General features: G+C 37.0%; 1 protein-coding gene across 3 annotated transcripts in view; it reads left to right on the top strand.

The window, feature by feature from the left end:
• The window catches only part of Tcf12 (transcription factor 12), a 271671-nt gene that overhangs the window by 220370 nt on the left and 29783 nt on the right, over positions 1-21518 (top strand). For all 3 annotated transcript variants that reach the window (XM_059268212.1, XM_059268213.1, XM_059268214.1), the window contains 5 exons: positions 10786-10891; positions 12319-12458; positions 12930-13074; positions 13395-13459; positions 20624-20702. In XM_059268212.1, coding sequence (XP_059124195.1) covers positions 10786-10891; positions 12319-12458; positions 12930-13074; positions 13395-13459; positions 20624-20702 — 535 coding nt within the window. The remainder of the gene's footprint in view (positions 1-10785; positions 10892-12318; positions 12459-12929; positions 13075-13394; positions 13460-20623; positions 20703-21518) is intronic.

Here is a 21518-nt window from a genome sequence, read left to right as displayed (position 1 = left end):
TAAAATCTATGGGCTTTTTTTAATTCTTTTACCATAAATTAAATTGTATATTTATTTGTGTCAGTAAAGTAGTGTTTTCAGTAGTTACTTGGAATAGTGACTTCAGCAGCTAAGTAGTTGTTGACTTTTTTTAATTAATTATTGGAAATAAACTTGAATTTGAGTTCTTTTTCATTCTAATATTAATATAGCATGAGTTTGAAAGTAATTTTTTATGTTTTCATATATTATAAACATAATTTATTACATAAGAACATAAACATATTGAGTATTGTGTGATGCTTTGTAAATGGATGGGAAAGATGAAAGTCTTCTTGGGGTATTCATAAAAAGAACAAGTATGAAGCTCTGGGAATGATTAGAGAAGCAGTCAGCCAGCGAGTGCCGTATTTCCTGTTTGGAGTTTCAGGTCCAAAGCCTGACTTTTCATGGGATACCATCTGCTTCTAATCATTACTAGAATTTTGACCCTGTGCAGATTCATAACATAAATCACTATTTTTTAAAATGCCCTTCTACATTTCCAAATAATATATTCCTGATCAATTTATAGCCCATTTCTAGGCATTTTAAAATAGTTTTCTGTGTTGCCAAGCAAGACTTAGTATTAACTGCTTAGTATATTTCTGAAACTGTGTCTTTAAAATTCATAGGCATTTTGTATATTTTAAAAACTATCCTAAGAGATTTAGAGTTACCATTGTGAAATATTTGATTTACATTACAAAGCATTACCTTAATGCCTGCTTAGTATTCACCTGAAGCTTAGGAGCCACTATCTCAACATTGTTTTAATTCTCTCATATTTTATGAAAAATTTATTTATTATAGCTTCAGTGATTTTGGAGAAAGGCATTTTAAATGTATTTTAAATTTTGAGAAACTAATTACGTTTTCCTAAAATAGTATAAAGTTGGGCATGGTCACTCTTTCCTTTTTGTCAATTGAAAGTGTTTGAAAGTAGCGTGTGCTGTTGGAAGGCCCCTGAGAACTGGTAGAAGGCTTTTTTCTCTCGGCTGCTTTGGAGCCTTTTGGATCCGTCTAGTGGATTATCTGTGGGTTGTTGAGTAAGCGTTCTTAGCAGATGACAGTCGGGCCAAAAAAATACTTCAGTTCATTGAAAGTATGTGTTCAAGCTTCCTGTATTCAAGACCTTTCGAGAATATGAGAGGTGGATTTAAGTGGGTAAGTGAAATTACTTTCTCTCTGATAGTTTCTTTGCTAGCTGCCTTTCAAATGTAAAAATACTTTTCTTTTTTGTCCACTTCTAAGTAAAACAGTCTATTGTTTAAAGGTGGCATGCAGCTATGTGAGCATGCACACATGTAAGTTCAATAAAGTTCACTTCCCAGAGCCCTGGAGCATGAACTGTAGCACTGCCTTCCTCTTTGTTCTGCACTGAGGCGGGTGGGGGGGGACAGTTTTGATAGTAGGAAGCATTTCCAGGTTATGGTGCATGGCACAGCTGGTATGGTAGAGATGTGCTTCTTGAAAATGGATGGCCTGTGCCTCACATAGATCAGGGTGATTTACATGTTCTGGAAAGACAGGAAGCAGTCGTGCATTGTCTCCATTTTGTGTTGTGAAAGTCTACACATCTTACTGTTTTAGATATGGTTCTCTAATAACTTCAGTTTTCTTCAGTAATGGTATTACAGAGTGTGTATTTATGCTAACCAAAGAGTATGTGAATATATCATCATCATCATCATCATCTGAAAGTGTCAGCCTACAAAGCTTTCATGTAAAAAGTAAAACTTTATTAATATTTTGACTCTAAAATGAAATGTTCTTCAAATGTACTATTAAGGAATTTTTATGGAAGTTTGGTGGTGAATGGGTTAAGTTTGAGGTTATTCTTTAGCTCATTTTACTGATTTAAGATGATATATAGAACATTAATATTTTAAATGCTAGTAAGTGCCCATTGATTTCATTGTTAACACAGCATAGCAGGTGTTCTGAGAGAGAGTGAGTAGTTCTGGTCTAAAACATAATGCCTTTTCTTTTCCAGCATTTGTTTTTTAAGTTTTCAGTTTTGTTACATGTACCTTAGGGTCTGAGATCTTTTTATAAAACCAATCAAATGCTAGGACAAGAGAGATTAACCAGAGAGGAAGAGCCTTGTGTTACTACGAGTGTGTGGTTAGTGTTGTATTGTTGTGAATGTAACAGACTTAACTCTGTTTTTCCACTATTTGAAAACAGATGTCCTGTGTCACGTGTGTGACTGTATACTATGCAGTACACTGTAAAGTATTAATCTTTGTGATAAGTAGGGGAAATAGAACTACTTTTGAACATTATACCCTTTTTAAGATTTTTAAAAATATCAAGGAATAGTAAATTTCTGAGTCTTCATTTTAAGAATTTAGTTTGCGTTCAGTCCTCTTAGTGACAAAATTGATGTTCTTCAAGCAAAAAAATGTAGAAAGTCTTGCAGGCGCATTAAGACTGGCATTTTTGCCTGTCTGTAATCTGAGTAACCTTTTAATTAATTTATTATTATTATTGTTTAGTTGGTTAATTGGTTCAAGATGCCTTGAACCAAAAATACCTCAAACTTTCCAAGTATTTTAACCAATGAGAGTCAGGACAAAAGTCAAAGTTTTAAACTCAGACTGGAATACATTTTGAATGACGAACTTTTTTGGATGGCATCTGGATAAAAAAAAGACAGAAACCAATACTATTCCAAAGGCCATTCCAGGCCATAGACCATGTGGAAACCTTTATGTCTGACTCCTTTAAGTCAGAAAGCTGTCTTCATCTAAGTGCTGTGAGCCTCGTTTCATAAATAAGCACGGTGAGATTCAGAGGCATAAAGTAATTTGTTTAAACCCTACCGAGAACATAAATTCTGATTTGAGCCTGATTCCATCTCCAAGATGGGTTTTTTCCTTTATATCATCCTACAAGTAAACTTGTCTCCACAGTGGACTAAATCAGGTTTGTTACCACTTGTGCTAAAATAGTCTATTATTGCATAGCAGCTGTAACTGGGGAAGACAATAGAATACCTTTACAGGTAAATTGTGAATGCCTGGTCATAATGCTAGTTGTCTCAGTTCTTATAGGTGTGGCTTGTCAGGCTTTGTGTAGATCTGTGTCTCTTTGTGTGTGTGTGTCTGTCTGTCTGTCTGTCTGTCTGTCTGTCTGTCTGTGGCTGGGTATAGAACCCAGGGCCTCACACATGGGTGGCAAACACTTTACTACTGACATATATCTTCAGCCAAGTCAAGCAGGAATTTTCGATTTTTGAATAATACACCTGTTAATTGTTGTAGGTGTTTAAAAACATAAGAAATTAAACTGTCTGGTTCCCTCTTCTAATATAATTTGTTACATTAAAAATTGGTTTAGCCTTTCTGTGCCCACATAATTTCTTTCTTTGTAAGGATTAGAATAGTAGCGAAGTCAAATTCCATTGCAAATTGTTATGACTTATTTTTCAAGTGAATATTTTTAATGATCATTATTAAAAGCACATACACATGCCCTCCAAAAATGTGAAAGTATATAGAATTGAAGTTGTGTTCTTTTGGGGGTTTAATGTTAGTTACTGTGGGAGAAGAACATACAATGAATTCAAATGTGCAGACCATCTGTGGGCCCAGCATCTTAAGTGTAACATTACTATGATAGGAAGCATGAAGTCATGCAAAAATTCTCTGAAAAAGACATTGAATGATAAGAACATTTGCATAAATCTGTGAGGGTGCTGAGACTATAATATATGAACTCAAAGAAGTTTTTTTTTTCATGTAGATAATTGAAAGGTGATGCACACTGTTCAGCCTATTACCCTAGAAAGTAAGACCCAAGCTGTTCCTTAGAAATACCATTTTCTGAAGAAAAATTATCATTATTTGAAAAACAGTTGCATTTATAAGCCCAATGAAATATACTCAATGATGTTCATTTTTAAGATATACCTCATTTAATGTAGGGGAAATTTCTACACTGTTAAAAATTGTAACATTAAAATGCTTGTTTCTCAGCAAGCCGGCAGTTGATTTCAAGATACTTTGCACAGAAAACTGTAAATACCAACTGTCTAGAGAGGAAAGTTTTTACATTCTAGAAATGTTCCTGGAGATTGGGTGAAAAGAGAATTGAGTGTATTTCTCCCTGTCACAGAGGCCCAGTGTGCCGTAACACTGATGTGAAGGGAGGACCTCAGGCAGAGCTGGCTGGTGTCCCTGCACTGGGTGCACTTGGCTTGGTGGCGCCTGTGGGTTCAGCATTTATGCAGCTTTGTTGGAACTCTCTAAATCTTTTCTGTTTACATTGAAATTACCATAAAAACTCTAGTAATGGATTGGACTTTATGGCAAAATTTGCCATTTTAATGTTGTATTAAAATACTCAAAGCATTAAGATTTTTTTCAAATCCAATTAAACTGCTACTTATAAATTGGGCCTAACATCTTTATGTAATTTTCTTTGAGGTTGTGTTTAACTTTGATTAGAGAGGAAACAAAGTAGAAAGACCTGAATTTCAGTCTCCACAAATCAATTAAAGGTTTGTTTGTTTGTTTCTATGTATGTGTCCTAGTGTACACATTGGTATATGTTTACAAATACTGGACACAAAATAGTTAGAAGAATATTTAGGAAATTATTTTCAGAACTATCTTAAGTCCTCTACTGTCTGTCTGGTACTTGTTGTAACCTATTTTTTAATGCTCAAATGTTATTTATTATTTAACAGCCTCTTTTTAAAAAATTCAGATCTTAGAAATTCAGAAATAGAACTACTCTGTTGTATACCATTGTGTGTTAACTTAATATAAATAATCAGCAGTAACTAAATTGAAAAGTAAAGTTGTCTAAGAATACCTCATTTTTGTCCTTAGTCCTGGAGTGCTGGCTTGTAAATGTACATGGTTTAACATTATACTCCCAGGGGCTTAATTCCCTCTTTTTTTAAATACAGGGTTTCAGTTAGTTTGGGATTTTTCTTTTTCTATTGATCTGGGCTGATTTTTTTTCCCCTCTTTTAGGTTTTAAGTGCTCAGATAGATTTTGTAAAATATGTATTTGTTTACTATTTAGTATCATTACATAAGCCATGAGATAATTCAGATGATTATTTCTGAATATAATATGTTTTTATTTTAAAACTGTGATGATAAGATAAATTAGTCAAGGGATTTTTTTTAATATATTTTTGGAGGTTGTCATGAATGTACTGAAGATAATTTCTGTTACTAGCCTAGACTGTTGACATATTAGTTTTCTATGTTAGCCTGTATTAAATTTTTTAATGATACTGAGTATAATTGATTGAAACTTAAAGAGAACTATTATTAAAACCATCCTGACAAAGGAGCCAATAAAAGTCTGCACATAGAATGTTCAGAAAAATGTATATACTTTTCCTTTTCTGCATGCTGGAAGTGTTGATCCAACCCAGACCTCAGGTATGCTAGGCAAGTGCTCTGCTACTTAGCCACACACCCAGCCATCCATGTTCCTTTATTCCTAATTTGATGATAGTTTTCAAAATGTTTTGAGAACTTGGATTGCTTTTTCATAGGCCTTAGAGTGTGTGAGATTTCAAGTGCTTCTTTCAGAGTATTTTGTGTAGTCTGAACTTCTGAGTGAAGGACTGTTTACCCATGTGTGGTAGTTTAAATTAAGAAAATGAAATGTAAAATTTCTTTCCTTTTTTTTTTTTTTTTTTTTTTTTTGTACCATCTACATCTCACATGGCCACTGCTGAACGGCTGCTGTATTGCGTGGCACATAGGATAGCATTTCCTTATCACCTAAAGGTCTTCTCATGTTCTGGAAAGGGCCCCTTAATTAATAGTCACACATTCTAGAGAACACTCACCCCTGCTCGTCATTTGAGCTATTCAAAATATCAGCCTTCAGACTACGGATCTGTTTTTCTTTTTAGCTAAAGCTTCTGATTTACTTATTTATTAATTTTCATCTTTTCTCCATAGTTACCAGACTCAGTGTGCTTCCTTGTTCAGTGCAGGGCTGTTTCCAATATTAATTACAAAAACGGGTATGTTGAAAAGAGTTGTAGTGTACATTGCCAACCTTTAGAGCTCCAGAATTCCCTGCCTCAAATTTGGGGATCATTCATATGTCTCAACTGAATCATCCAAGGTGGAGAGGAATCTGTCTTTGCCTAAGTGGCTCCAGTTGGTTGCACGAAGTAAAACATTCTGAGCATAATTACATAGTCACTGTTGTAGATATCCTTGAAGTGGGCTGGGCTGGGCTGTCTTTTTTAAAGTTACACTGGGGTATATGGGATGAGAACATTCAAGATATTAGCAAGAGTTTGTTTTCTTCAACCAGACTTAATGATAATGGAAAAGAAGTATGAGCTTTGTTTCAGTTGTGCCCTGAGTTAGTTCAGCAGATAGTGAAAATGTACCTTAACACCTTAAAGGCAAAATAGTACCTCTGCAGTAGCTGGCTGTGCCTGACTTTCTGAAACCAAAGCTGGAATTTTAAGCAAATTCCTGTCTAGAAATTAAATAGAACATCCTAAAATACTTAGTTGTCCCTTTCTCTAATATCTTTAAAATAGACTCCTGGTAGATTTTAGTCATCTTAAAGCATAGGGACTCCTCCTTAACTTGTTTCTTAATTTTAAGATTGTTAATTGTGCTACAGAATCATCTTTGAGATTTAAATGTATCATTAAAAAAGAATTAAAAAAAAAAAAGCTGGCATCTGTGTACAGGTGATCGGATGACATAAGCAGTCTGGTTTTAATTTGTGGCCAGTGCTGATTGTAACAAGGAAAGACTTGCTCTTTTTGTGGAACTGGCTGACTGTTTTTCCACATCTGGAGCTAATAAACTCCCTGACCACATCAGTTGTTCTTTGATCTGAACTCGAGACTGGCACAACTTCTGGTCTCTACTCTGCATCTGTGTTTTGCAGGCCATGGCTGCAGTGCCAAAGGCAAAGTTAGAACAGTGTGGGGCCTCTGAGAGCCACAGACTGCAAAGTGTTTCTAGTGTGATGAACTTGTGCTAGTGTGTAAACAGTAAAGTTGTTTAGGGTTTTAGTTACAGTCTTTATTTGTACAATCTATCTTTTTTTTTTTTTAAGATTTATTTATTTAGTATACAGTGTTCTGCCTGCATGTGCCCCTGCACTCCAGAAGAGGGCACTAGGTCTTACTATAGATGGTTGGGAACCACCTTGTGGTTGCTGGGAATTGAACTCAGGTCCTCTGGAGGAGCAGCCAGTGCTCTTAACCTCTGAGCCATCTCTCCAGCCCACAATCTTATCTTTTTTATGGTGTTTGGAGGAGGTTGTTTTGTTTTTTTTGTTTTGTTTTGTTTTTTGATTTTTGTTTAAGACAGGGTTTCCCTGTATAGCCCTGGCTATCTTGGAACTTGTTCTGTAGAACAGGCTGGCCTGGAACTTAGTGTTGGGATTAAAGGCATGTATCACCATGTCCTGTTTTATGTTGTAAAAATTCTTTTTATTCCCAAAATCTGTGTACAGAGATTATCTCTAAAAACAAATTTTGTCTCTAATGTGAGGCCTCATTTTACTGTTCAGCTTAGGAGTCTTCAAGTGCAACTAAATATGTGTATGTTTTCCTCTAATTGTTCTATTTGCCTCAGCTTCCTCACTTTGTGTGATAGCCATCATTCTTTGGTTATCTGCAATTTGTGAATCAAAGTAGATATATATCTTTACTTTTGTCATAAAGGCAAACTTACAAAAAGTTTGAATCATAAGTGTATCTTATTTGGCATATAAGGAAATGAAAGTACCAAAGACAAAGAAATATAAATCAGCAAATCATTTTGAATTTTAAGATAGAAAATTATGTAGGTCTTTTTGTTGCATGAAATGATATATCAAAACTTGAACTTTTTTATAATTCTCAAGTGTGAGTTTCACATATTTTGGGCTATAACTTGAATAGAATTGGATAAATTAGAGAGTTATTTCTGATCAAATGTATGTGTAGTAAGAATAGGTTTGTAATGAAAAGCATATGTTCTGATACTGTCTTCTACGTTTGATTCTGATTTGTATTTCTCAGCAAAGGCAGAAACTTCCTCTACTTTCTGTTTTTGGTGTCCTCTTCTCTTAGGGAATTCTATAGAGAGAAGGGCAAATGACATCAGTTTTGCTAAGATTAGAAACTGAAAAAAAAAAAAAGAAGAAACTGAAGCTTTGCTGATTTTCTTTGTTTGCTTGCTTATTTACTTAGTTAACACAGGATCTCACTCTGTAACCTAAACTACCCTGGAACTTGCTATGTAGCTGAGGCTATCCTTGAATTTATGGAAATCCTCCTGTTTCAGCCTCTCAAGTGTTGAGATGACAGGTGTGAACCACCATGCCAGGCTTTGGAAGGTGAAACTTAAGAAAAAAAATATAGTCAGATTCCTTTCCTAAAAAAATTGTGGGATACACACACAGTTACTTAAATCTAGCGTGGTGTTTCTTTTTTTACACTACTAAAGTCCATTTTTTTTTTTTTACCTTTTTATTCTTTTTATGTGTGTGGGTGTTTTGGTGGCTGTTCGTACGTTTGTACACCACTTGCATGCCTGTTGCCCTTGGAGGCCAGAAGAGGGCATTGGATCCCCTGGAACTGAAATTATGGATAAATGTGAACCTCCATGTGGTGCTGGAGATAGAACCTGGGTCCTCTGCAAGAGCAGCCAGTGCTTTTGCCTGCTAAGCCATTCCCCTAATGCAATCTTTTATGAAATTAGTGTAAAATAGAAAAGTGTGTTAAATACATGTGTATGTTACACTCTCCTGTCTGGAACTTTTGTGTGATTCCTAAGAACATAGCTTCTCCCAAACATGAAAACCAGTCCAAATAAAAATACACGTGTGTGCTAGTGTTATCAGGACTAGCAGAAGACTCGAAAGGACTTTCTAGCCTTTATGTACAATAGACTGTGCTCATATAAGTAGAGTCGAATCTTGCAAAACCTATGACAAATGGCGTTAAAAACTGACCGGGCCGGGCGGTGGTGGCGCACGCCTTTAATCCCAGCACTCGGGAGGCAGAGCCAGGCGGATCTCTGTGAGTTCGAGGCCAGCCTGGTCTCCAAAGTGAGTTCCAGGAAAGGCACAAAGCTACACAGAGAAACCCTGTCTCGAAAAAACCAAAAAAAAAAAAAAAAAAAACTGACCGGTACCAAACAGTGTAACTCCTTCTGTTGGCATGCTAGAATAATGGTATATTAGCTAACTCTTACTGGCTACTTCCTGCACTATCAGAAGCACTGTACTAAATCATTGATTTATATACATTACCTCATCTCATCTTCCCCTGTGAGGTACAGGATAGAGCCACCTTACAGATTTGAGGTTCAGGAAGATTGAGAAATCTGTATGGTTAGTGCCTTTTTGGGAAGAATAAATTTTGTTAGCTTGTGAATTTATAATTGCTAGTTTTTGTAAATTTTTAAAATTGCTCCCAGTTAGCCTTGGTGTAAACCAGCAGCACCCTCAGAGCTTTGTTTGCTAGGCTCACTCTGCCAGTGAGCTGTGTCCTTTGAACCCCAGCTCTTCCCCTTACCACTGTTTAAAAGCATGTGCTCGAGTTAAAAATGCTACGTTATATACTAGCAGTCCTTTTCCCCACTTCTAAGATGTAACTGTTGCTAAGTTTCTTCTATATGATTCCAGAAAATCTCAATGATTATGCAAACAATGTGTATTTTGTGGTGTGTTTCCATAATGATAATGCTAACTTTCCCTAGTTAAGTAAAATTTAAATTTTTTTACTTTATAGTGAAACTTAATGGATGCACCCCCAACAAATTAAAATAAAGCTAATTTCTTATGCTGCTGAAATTAGTCACTTTCTTTTTTTTTTTTTTTTTTTTCATACTTCTGGTGTACTTTACAATCTATAGGTGGCTTTTTTTTTTTTTTCCGTTTAAGACATTTTTTTTTGGCAGGGTTGATGTTAAGACAGCCTCAGTCTTGCCAAGGTTGGGTTGAACTTGAAGCCATCCGTCCTCCTGAGTTCCTAGGGGTGCAGGCATTAGCCCCTGTGCCAGGCTTCAGACATAGCTACTTGTCATTGTTGTTTCCCTTCTAAGGTTCAGTATGCTGTGGTCATATGTCATTCACTGTTTATTTGGCTGCCCATTTAGGTTTCCCAAAGATTGTGAATGTTGGCCATTTGATAGTTCAAAATGTTCATGCTTTCCTTATCTGTAGCAAACGTTCATTAAAGGAAAGTATTGCTGCCCTAATGGTTAAATAATCTTTTTCTTAAAGATTATGTGCCAAACTTGGAAGTATACCTAAAATGTCAGAACCAAGCCCTCTCAGCAGAATTTGATTTGATTTCCTAAGTTAAGGAAGTTTCTGAGCCACATTGCTGGGCCTTCATGCTTGCCTTGTACCAGGAACATTTCCTCTCATTCCCTGGGTTTGAACTGACCAAGTTTACAACAGTGGAAAGTTTGTGTGCTGCTTAATATTCCAAAACACGCTGCTAAGAAAGCTGTGTTCTCCTTTCTGAGTCTCATAGGCCTTTTCAGCCACCTACTGTAATGTCATAACAAGATGGAATATGTGAATATTTGAAGTAATTTATTTTCTAGTAACCAGCTGAAAAGAAACATGTAAAGAAACATGTAGTTAGTAACCGAATTTGATGTCAACTATGTAGTAATCTTTCTGTTTGTGACATGTACTAATAGAGATTAGTAGATGAGCCTTTTTAGGTTCTTTGTGGAACATAGAACTCATTTTATATAAGTAATATAATAATCATTTACATTTTAATTAAATCTCCTGTTTTGTTTTAAGGTGTATGCACCATCCCCAAATTCTGACGATTTCAACCGTGAATCTCCTAGTTATCCATCTCCCAAGCCACCAACCAGTATGTTCGCTAGCACTTTCTTTATGCAAGGTAAGCACTACCAGCAGTTGAGAGCCAGCCAGAGCTGTTGGTGTGCTGGCATGAAATATAAGAAAAGACAGCTGTGCAGACATTCAGACAGTGCTTTTCTAGGTGGTGTGTTTTCATTTGTGTTTCTAAGTCAGTTAAAATTTAGCCATACAATATTCTAAGAGCATTTATTGCTAATTGTAATTTAATTAAATTATCCAACAAACCTTTAAAATGATCATTTACTACTAAGAAAAATGAGCAAAGCCACCATGATTTGTTCTAGAATGTTGAAATATGAAAGCTAGAAACAGTAGTGGTTTATGGTTTGGATTGTAGTTCCATAAAGAGTAGATGTTAAGGAAAAGAAGTGTTGCATTTCTTCTAATTCCTGTCTTGACAAATCATTTTTTATTTGGTCTCCTGTGGTTTGGTATTGTGGGAAGTGTGTATGTAGGAGCTGTATGTGGGAGCTGTACATCATTACATAAATGGTTCCTTGACTATGCTGTAGATGAAGTCACTGTGACATCTCACTTAGCCTCACTATATAATGTGGTCACTTTTTACCCCAGCTTGCTGTTAGAGAAACTTCTCTATTCCATATTTTCAGAGTGTCTGATATGATCTGTTTTGCTTATTATGGGTTAAGGCCTTTGGTTCAACATTTAGCCAAAAATTAAATCCAACTTGCCCCCTATATTTCAAGTATGTATTACCTTTCTTGGTATGAAATAAATGTTTTTTGAGGATTGTTATAATAACCCACTATTACAGTTGTGCTTTTTTTTTAAACTATATAAGTTACTTTTTAAATAGTAATTTTGAGGTTAGGAGGGAAGAAAACCTGATAGAACATTAGATTGGATAGGAGGAATAATATCTGGGTAGGAGGGAAGAAAACCTGATAGAATATTAGATTGGATAGGAGGAATAATATCTGGGTAGGAGGGAAGAAAACCTGATAGAATATTAGGTTGGATAGGAGGAATACTATCTGCAGGCATCATTTGTTTCTGTTGCTGTAATAAAGTACCCTGACAGAAAGCATCTTAGAGAAGGGTAACAGTCCATCACAGCAGGTAAGTCAAGGCAGTAGGGATTTACACAGCTCAGCACATCAGAGTCAAGAGCAGAGAGAAGTGAATGTATGTGCCCTCACTTGATCAGCTCACTTTTTTTCAGGCTTAAATAGTTTAGACAACAAATGGTACCATTCACATTCCATTAACTCAGTTAAGAAAACTCTTCACAGACATTCCCTCAGCCAGTCTGATCTAGCTAATCCCTCACTGAATTACTTTTCCTGGATGATTCTAGATTGTAGCAACTGGACAGTTGAAACCAATTGCCATTATACCCTTTGGATTTTTTTTTTTTTTTTACATAATCAAAATAAAAAATTCTGGCTAGGGAAAACTTTGTATTTATTTTTCTTTTTATCTTAGATGGGACCCACAGTTCTTCTGACCTTTGGAGTTCATCAAACGGGATGAGCCAGCCTGGTTTTAGTGGAATTCTGGGGACCTCAACTTCCCACATGTCTCAGTCCAGTAGTTATGGCAGCCTTCATTCACATGACCGCTTGGTAGGCTATCAAATAATATTTTGTCCTTACATCTTTATTTTTGTGTAAAATCAATTATGCCAAAACTTCTGAACTTTGAAGTATTTATAGGCTTACTTTACCATGACACTTCTCAGTGTGACTGCCTTGTCACACTAGATACTAACTTGTCATACATTATGCTCATTTTAACCTTTTATACAGATTGTCCAGTGTACATTCATATTATTCAGAAAATGCATGCTTTAATTTTTTATTTATTATTTCTGTGTGTGTGAGAGAAAGAGAGTATGTGCATGCACATGTGATTGAGCGTGTGTGTGTGTGTGTGTGTGTGTGTGTGTGTGTGGTGTGTGTGTGATTGTGATCATGTGAGCAACACGTAACTAAGGACTGAAACCTTCATGCATGCTAGGCAAGTGCTCTACCACTAAACAGTATCCCCAGCCTACAGAAAACATGTAATAGATTATGTCTCTCTTCCTCTTGTAGAGTTATCCTCCACACTCCGTGTCACCTACAGACATAAACACAAGTCTTCCGCCAATGTCCAGCTTCCACCGTGGCAGCACCAGCAGCTCACCGTATGTTGCTGCCTCCCATACTCCTCCCATCAATGGATCAGATAGCATTCTAGGTGAGCTTCTGAGTTGGCAAAGCTTCCTAATCCTAATTTGAGAGTTGTATTGAAATCCATATTGTTCAATTAAATATTTAGTATTTAGCTTAAATAAAAATGAAAGAAGATAATAAACTTTAAGTTTCATTAATCCAAAAACCAATAAGGAACTCATCTTTATTTATATAGCTTGTTAAATAGCACATAGTGTTTCCTGATTCACTGTGACATGTGAGGTCACAAGCCAGGTATCCTTGAAGTAATAGGTACGTGCTTAAGGGAAGAAAGTAGCATTCTTGCTAGTCTTCTTGATTTGTTTACCTGTTTGAACCATCCAGGAGCCAGAGGGAATGCTGCTGGAAGCTCACAGACGGGTGATGCGCTCGGAAAGGCTTTGGCATCTGTAAGTATTGGCTACACGTTCTACTGAGGAGCCAGGGTTTAGATTTTGTGGCCGTAAATGGCATAGTTTCGACACTTTCAACAGCTGTTTTCTATTTATATTGGTACATACCATTAAATTAGTTCATGATAACACCTCCCTGATCCATACCTACAAGAACTGTATTGGAGTTTCATTTAAATACGTCTTTATTTGAGTTGAACAGATACAGGTAAAACAGAGGAATTTGGGGAAATATATGTGTTTAAAATACTCAAGTGGCCCATTTAAATAAATCAAGAGGAGCCAAGAAAAAAAAAATCCAACTCATCTTATGTGAAGGAAATGCCTTTATAAGAGTTTTCACAAGATGGAAAACACTTTTATTTATTAGGAAAAAACAATCAGCTACAGCTGGTTCACTCAGAAACCAAGGGGTGGGGCTCAGAATCATTGAAAGACTTGTGCTAAAACAAATGAAACTGATTGAAAGAGATTTTATAATATGGTACAGCTAGTCTTTATCCCATCAAAACAGTAGGGACCACAGTGATAACAGTTTAGTATATCTGACTCTTAAAATGTTAAAATTAGTTTGGAATGCTAAAGCCAGAAAGGAGAGAAGGGTATTTATTGTCTGTAAAGACTCAAATTTAATTATTCAAATTCAAATTATTTTCTGCTTTGTGAAGTTTCTCCTTAGACCTTAACTTTTTTTCCCTCCTCTTTTAGTCTTAAGCAGTATGTATTTTAGAATTTCAGAGTTTTCTTACATTTTTGTCTGCAGTCCAGTGAACTTTCTCAAACATTTGCTGTTGATAGGAAAAGTAGAACTCTGATATGTGAGCAGCTGTTGAGCTCTTGAAGAAAGAAACTTCTTTATGTATTGTTTGAGTAAATAAACCTTTCTCTATAGCTGTAAGTATGAATTTTTTGAGAAATGAAGCCAAGTCAAACTCTTCTGCCACATATTGGAACTCTGCACACAATGGAGCACAGTAAATGTTTGCTGGATTTAATCTTGGAACATATGTAATAATAGTGGTGGTACAAACCCACAGAAATGATCAGCTGTGGTCTGAGTGCTTTCTAGTTCCTTGGCACTAAGCGTTTCCATGCCCTATTTCATTTAATCCTCAAGAAAACCCTGTAAGGTTGGCATTATTGCCCGTACAGTACAGGTGTGGGAACTGAGGGTTAAAGGTTAAGTGACTTGGGCTCCAAAGATTAAGTGGTTTGCCCTGGGGATCAGCAGCTAGTAAGGATAGTGCTCATATACAAAAGAACCCCCACCTAACTAGCCTCAGACTGCTCCTCTCCACTGCTCTGGGTGTCTAGGAAGCTGGGCTATAGGGACTGTCTTAGAGGTGTTCAGGATGATTAAAGAGAGCTGTCCTTTCTGTTTTCTGAATTTATTCACTGAAGGAAACTTCGTGTGTAGGAAGAAAATTGGTATTTGTTTGGCATGCCATATTCCTCCTCATTTTAGAAGAACCAGTAGCAGTTCATTCATATATGTAAGAGGACAAGTAACATTTGACTCAATATTAAGCAAAATTTAAAAATAAGACCTCCATTTGGGAGTCATTTTTTTTTCTCACAGGTTTTTGTTTTTCTGAGGAAAATGTATATATAGAAACCATTGTATGGGCAGACAAGACTTTGTGATGTTCTCAGGAGTCCTTCAAGCTTACTTTAGTTACCCTGACATCCTTGATATTTCCTTCCATATTATGAACAGCATACTAGCCAAACCAGGATGGCATTTGGAGAAAAAAATCCAAATTCACTCTGAGTGGAAGCCAGGAAGAAATGTTTAATTTAGCTAGTGGGTGGGCTTTGGTTGTCATGGAAACTCAGCTCTCTCATCCTGTGTTGTTACTAGGCGGGAACAGCCAGGTCATTCCATAAATCATTTCTGTCATAGCCGAGAGTGATGCATTCCATCTGCTCCATCACTGCAGACCCTCATATGCACACTTCCTATCCCTTCCCTCAGTCTCCTTCTATCTCCCCAAACAATGTTGTTTCTCCAGTTTTCCTTATATACTCCCGTTCTCATAAATGATGTGTAGTGTTTAAAATGTACTAAAAAGCAAAAACAGTGAGTTGTCTGGTGATTGGAAGAATTAGGGGAGATGAGAGGAAGAAATTTAATGAGGATTACATCTGAGAACCTGACATGCTTATCAGAATTTTACGTTAAGCATTGCAGATGACTAGAATGTGGCATCTTTAATATAATACAGCATCTACTTTTGATGAGAAAACACTGCTGTTGTCTTTAGAAGTTAATTCTAGTTTCCTAGTTGTCTTAGAAGGTCTTTCATGTGTGAAACACCAGAGAGTACAACCTTTGTTCTGCAGTTTAGGTATTAAAGAACACACGAAATACTGCGTGATTAAACATGTAAGGCCAGATAATGCGTTTGCAAAGGTTCCTTTATTTTAGGTTTAAGCCTGGATAATTGTGGTCTTAATCTCAGGATAGCAAGAAAGAGAATTGTACATGAAGGTATTTACACAAAGTCCCCAAAGCCCTATGGATTGTGCACTAGTTTAGATAATAGACGTGGGTAGATAGAAGAAAAGGAAAAATCTGTGTGTCCCTGAATGTTTGCCAGACAATCACCCTTTAAGACTGTGCCCATGGAGAGTTATATGGAGGAAGAAACATCTGGTTTATTTCAGTGCCTAATACCATATCAAAACATTCAGTCTTTAATTTAGAAGAGATCAAACGAGAGGACTGTTTAACTTTGTTGATTATATCAGACTTCTTTGTGATAATTTATGTTTTGATTTCTGTGAGCCAGGGAGGGAAGAAGAGAGGGAGAATGTGTGTGTTTTAATCTAGATAGTTAAATGGTCAGTAGTCTCTAACAAAAGAAAAGAAAATCCAGGGAAGTTGACGTTTAGAAGTAATTCATGAAATAAGTTTCTTTGTTCCTTAGACTCAATAACATTAGCATAATAAAGATTAACTGAAATGTGCAAAAGCTTCAGTGTTTAAAACCTTAGACTCTCAGTTCCAGGGTTGGGGCTGGAACTCTCCATTGTTTCTTTTTGTCTGAGGCTCTTTTCATTAGCCTCTGGCTTTATTGGCACCCTACTGATTGGAATGGACCATGACTGATAGGAGGAGGAGCCTCATTTGTTGCACTAAAATGAGGAATATTACCGTTTAAGCCTGGCAGAAGGTGCTGGGAGTTATTCATCATTGGCCATTTAACTGTGGGTGCCTGTGGGTTGCATGTAGAATGAGCCCTGACTTTGTTTCTGCCCTAGACTCTTAAGTCACTGCCACCTCCATTTTTAAAGTGACATTTTTCTTCTTTAAACACAATATTGGAGTCCTTTAAGACCAGAAAATAGAGAAAGAAATCTTTATTTAGAATGTTCTTTGCCAAAAAAGCCTGGCGTTTAGGATTTCTAAAACAGTCACAGTTTTTATGAACTAATGTAATTCAGTTGTGATTTGGCGATAGAATGAGTCTGCAGAGACAGGCTGGGGGAGTGGTCTGAAAGGCTTTGGTGTGCTTGTAGTCTTCCTCCCTCCCTGAGTGTTCTCTTTCTCTGTGAGAGTAAAACAGCTGGGTTTGGTTTGGTTTTGTTGGGAGGAGGTAAGGAGCACAAACATGCCATGATCAAAGTGTGGAGGTCAAAGGACAACTTACAGGAATCTATCTCTTCCCAGGTGGATCCTGGGGATCAAATTGAGCCATTCATCTGCCCTACCCATAAATAACTTTTTATTTATTTTATGTGCATTGGTGTTTGCCTGCTTGTATGTCTGTATGAGGGTGTTGGATCCTATGGAACTAGAGTTACATATAGGTGTGAGCTGTCATGTGGGTGCTGGGAATTGAACTCCACTCCCTTTTTTAAAATGTAGATAAAGAATGAATAACAGTTCTGTCTGGTGTCACATCAAACCGCAAATGTAATGAATAAATGGTAAAAATGGCTTCTATTATACAAATAGAGAAACTTCTTTTGAGAAAGATACATTTTAGTATAACTTCTCCTGTTTACACCATGATTCTCAAAAGCTCACGCGTTTTGAGTATAGGATCAGAACATTCTCCTGTCACTCAAAATAGTGATCATACATGACTCTGAAGTATAACTTCTGTTTTCTTTGACTTAAAGGAACTCTCACCAGCGTTTGACTTACTTAGGGATTGCTTCACTGAAAGGGCAGAGCTGAAAAAATTGGCAATCCATTCATACCCAGAAAGCCATTGCCTACCTGAGCATGAGATACACTAATTCTCACCAGTCACAGAACCTTACCATGTAATTGTTCTAAAAATTCATACCATGCTATAGATTTGGAGTGAAGTGAACTATATATAACAAGCTCTTTCACTTTCTTACTTTGGTTACTGATCCCCATTACCTAAATACTAAGATGCATTCCACCATTTAAAGAATCTTCATACTGATAAGTATTATAGCAAATTTTACCACTCTTTATGATCTGTATTGGAGCCAGGTGATGGCGGCACATGCTTTTAATCCCAGTGCTTGGAAGGCAGAGGCAGGTGGATCACTGTGAGTTCAAGGATGTTAACACAGAGAAATTCTGTCTTGAAAAAAACAAAGAAGTCTCAACACTGGGAAGACAGACAAATGGATCCCTAAGGCTCGGCCAGCCAGAGGTCTAGGCCAAGGAGACATCCTGTCTCCAAAAATAAGATGGACATCTCCTGGGGAACAACACCTGAGGTTGTCCTGTGGCCTCCACACACTTATATATGCAATTTAAAGTGGTGTGAGACTTAAAGAAAACAGCTCTCTGAACAGATGAAGATAGGTTTCTTCTGTATCCCAGAATCTAATCAATATTTATATATATAATTCAGCTATCATTTGGCTTAAAAGGGCTTATTGGGAAATGCTATCGTTTATACTATTTTCTACAGAGAAAATATTTTACTGTTTAAAATAACCCTAGACTTTTAGATTACAACCTGTTTTTATGTTCATACTATCTGAGTATTATTTCTCCTGCAGTTGTACATAAAATGTTTTTATGTTAAAAAAATATTTAAAAAATAAAGTGGTGTGAGAATGATGTGTACCTATCCCAGAAACTGAGAATTGTGAATATTGATATCTACAAAGGAGAGAGCCAGGCCAAAGAAAAGGGGGAGCACAAACCAAAATAGAGGAACAAGTGAAAAGGTGGGGAGGGTAGGAAGCAGAGTGGTGACTCGGAGTTCACATGTCCTACTCTGTCTGCCCAGGTGGAGAGGTCAGGCAAGAGCTGTCAGCTCAGGAGTCCTTCACCAGCATGTGTAAACCGGGTGGTGACTAGAGAAGACGAGGGTACTTGGGACTCTGGGGAAACCTTTGAGGAAACTGGAGAGTAAAAGAGATGGAACATAGGTAAACCTGAAGCCCAAAAGTCACTCCAGTGAGAATTCCTAGCACAGGCTCTGCCATTTCTACCTCCCTCATCACTTGTCAGCACAGCAGCGGCTTGGCAAGCATTGAGAGTAGGAGACACATAATGGAGAGCTCAGAATACCCTGTAAGCACCAGCATAGAAGTAGGAGCTGCCAGCTGCTACGGAGGGTGCTGTTTCTCCAGGGCTTTCACAGTTGGTTCTCACGGGTGCGGAGTGATGGTCAGCAAGGCAAACTGATCTGTGAATGCAGTTTTGTGACTATTTTCTCACTTCTCTCTTCACCATCAATGTCATCATTTTTCCCTCTCTCCCTCCCTCCTTCCCTCCCTCATCGATGCTGTATTGCATGCTTTATGAAGTTAACATTGGTTGCTTATAGAAAAAGTACAATTGACTCCTGAACATAAGAAATAATGAGTCACAATGATAAAGAGATTGAGACATGTTTGTAGAAGTTTAGTGTCCTTTGAGAGAAAGCTTAATTTAATACACAATTATTACAGCTAAAACAGACGAGTAACTTTTTAAAGGAGTAAGGGGTAACTATTAATCTTCTTTAGTTAGCTTTTTAGAAGGGAAAACATAAAAAAAAACCTGTTTTTCAAAGTTTTGTGGGGTTTTTGTTTTTGTTTTTGTTTTTAATGGGGGTGGTGGCAGTGGGGGTGGTAGTGATGGTAGAGGTGGTGGTGGTGGTTGTTTTGGAGACAAGGTTTCTCTGTGTAACCCTGGCTGTCCTGGAACTCACTCTGTAGACCAGGCTGATCTCAAACTCAGAGATCTGCCTGCCTCTGCCTCCTTCTGCTGGGATTAAAGGAGTGCGCCACCATGCTTGACTTAAAGACCTTTTTGATGCATAATGGCCAGGCTTCATGTGACACACTTACAACTCCAGACCTTGCAGAGTCAAGAGGATCACAAATGCAAGGTCTGAGCCTGTTGGGATCCTGATGACCTAACCTAGACTCTGACTCAAACACCAATAACAAAACAACCTAAAAGACCCTATCTTTTTTTTTTTTTTTTAGTTTTTTTTTTGTGAGATTATCATTTTTATATTACTTGGATGGTATATTTTTTAAAGATTATTTACTTTTCAAATATTTTAACTTTACAATAGCTTCTTCTATTTTGAGGCAAAGACTGACCGCAAATATGGGACCTTAAAGTTGCAGTCTCGGGTTGGGGATTTAGCTCAGTGGTAGAGCGCTTACCTAGCAAGCGCAAGGCCCTGGGTTCAGTCCTCAGCTCCAGAAAAAAAAAAAAAAAGAAAGAAAGAAAAAGAAAAAGGAAAGAAAAAAGAAATAAAGGCTCTTTGCTTTAAAAAAAAAAAAAAAAAAAAAAAAGTTGCAGTCTCCCCTCTGCCTCCCAAGTGCTAGTCACAGGTGTGGGCTACTCTCCATGGCCTGTTAGTGCTGTGTAGCCCAGGCTGGCTTTGAACTAGGTATCCTCCTGCCTCTGCCTCCCAGGTGTTGATAATTGCAGGGGTGCGCCTATACCCAACCTCACGTCTTCATTAGAAACTTTCCAACAACAATAATTAAGAACTATATATCTGTGTTATTCCTCTCACATTTGAAATTGTATAATATTTTTTGTCCTAGTTTGAAAACTGAAGCTACTTTGGTGTCTGGTGACAGGAACAGTTTGATGAAAGTGTTTTCACTGTGAGCCTTGGAGTAGTGTGACCAAGATCACAGAGACGTCTTCATGAATGGGTTTGTATTTTCGCTGCTGTCTAACACGTGTGTATCTCTTACTTTTCTGGTTAGATTTATTCTCCTGACCATACAAGCAGTAGTTTTCCATCTAACCCATCAACACCAGTGGGATCTCCTTCACCTCTCACAGGTGAGTTTCTTTTATTCATGGCATATACAAGTCTTCTACTTGAAAATAATTCTGATTCAACAACATTTCAGTAAAATCCTATTTAAATTATGAAAAAATCATTTTGACAATAAATATCTTACCAGAAACTGTCCCTGGAGTTCATTTTGAAGAAATATTGAAATATTTGCTCATCTTGAATTATTTATGCGTAATCGTCCTAGGTTCTTAAATAATCTGTGATAGTTTCCAATACCAATTGTTGTAACTTAGATAACTTCTTTGAGACTACTAGATTGTAATTATACGTTTTTATGTGAAAACTTACCAGGAGACTGCATAGTTTTCTGTTGAGAAAAAGACTATGCTGTGGATGAGCAGCATTAGTGGAGCTGCCGAAATGGTTCACTTTTCCTTTCTCCTGATTTTGAACATTAATTTTGACAAGAACTATCCTATGGAATGAATTTGTTGAGATACTATAATTATAAATGGTAATTTTTATTAGTATTAAATAAAGTCATGAAAATATCATTCAAGCAATAATTGCAAAACCTTACCCATATTTTTCTAAGCAACATTTGGAAGGGAGGGACTTGCTGAAGAAAAGTATGTTTGTTTTGAAGAGGAGACATTATTAGACAACTGGGTGGAATCACCACATCCCCCCCCAGCATTTGGCCTCAGCAGCGGCTCTGCTTTCTCCTCTAGCCACGGTTAGACAGTGGTAGTTTCCTTTAAGCACTCTTGTGTTGTGCAGGCTCCCTTGAAGTCAAGACTCTTATTGTCTGTCACCTGTGCTTTGTTAGTCCTGGGTCTCTGCTCAGCCACATTCCA

This window comes from Peromyscus eremicus, chromosome 7, assembly GCF_949786415.1.
Source record: "Peromyscus eremicus chromosome 7, PerEre_H2_v1, whole genome shotgun sequence".
In the NCBI taxonomy this organism is placed as follows: domain Eukaryota; kingdom Metazoa; phylum Chordata; class Mammalia; order Rodentia; family Cricetidae; genus Peromyscus; species Peromyscus eremicus.
The sequence above is the reverse complement of the archived record's forward strand: the minus strand, read 5'-3'. Positions and strand labels throughout refer to the sequence as shown.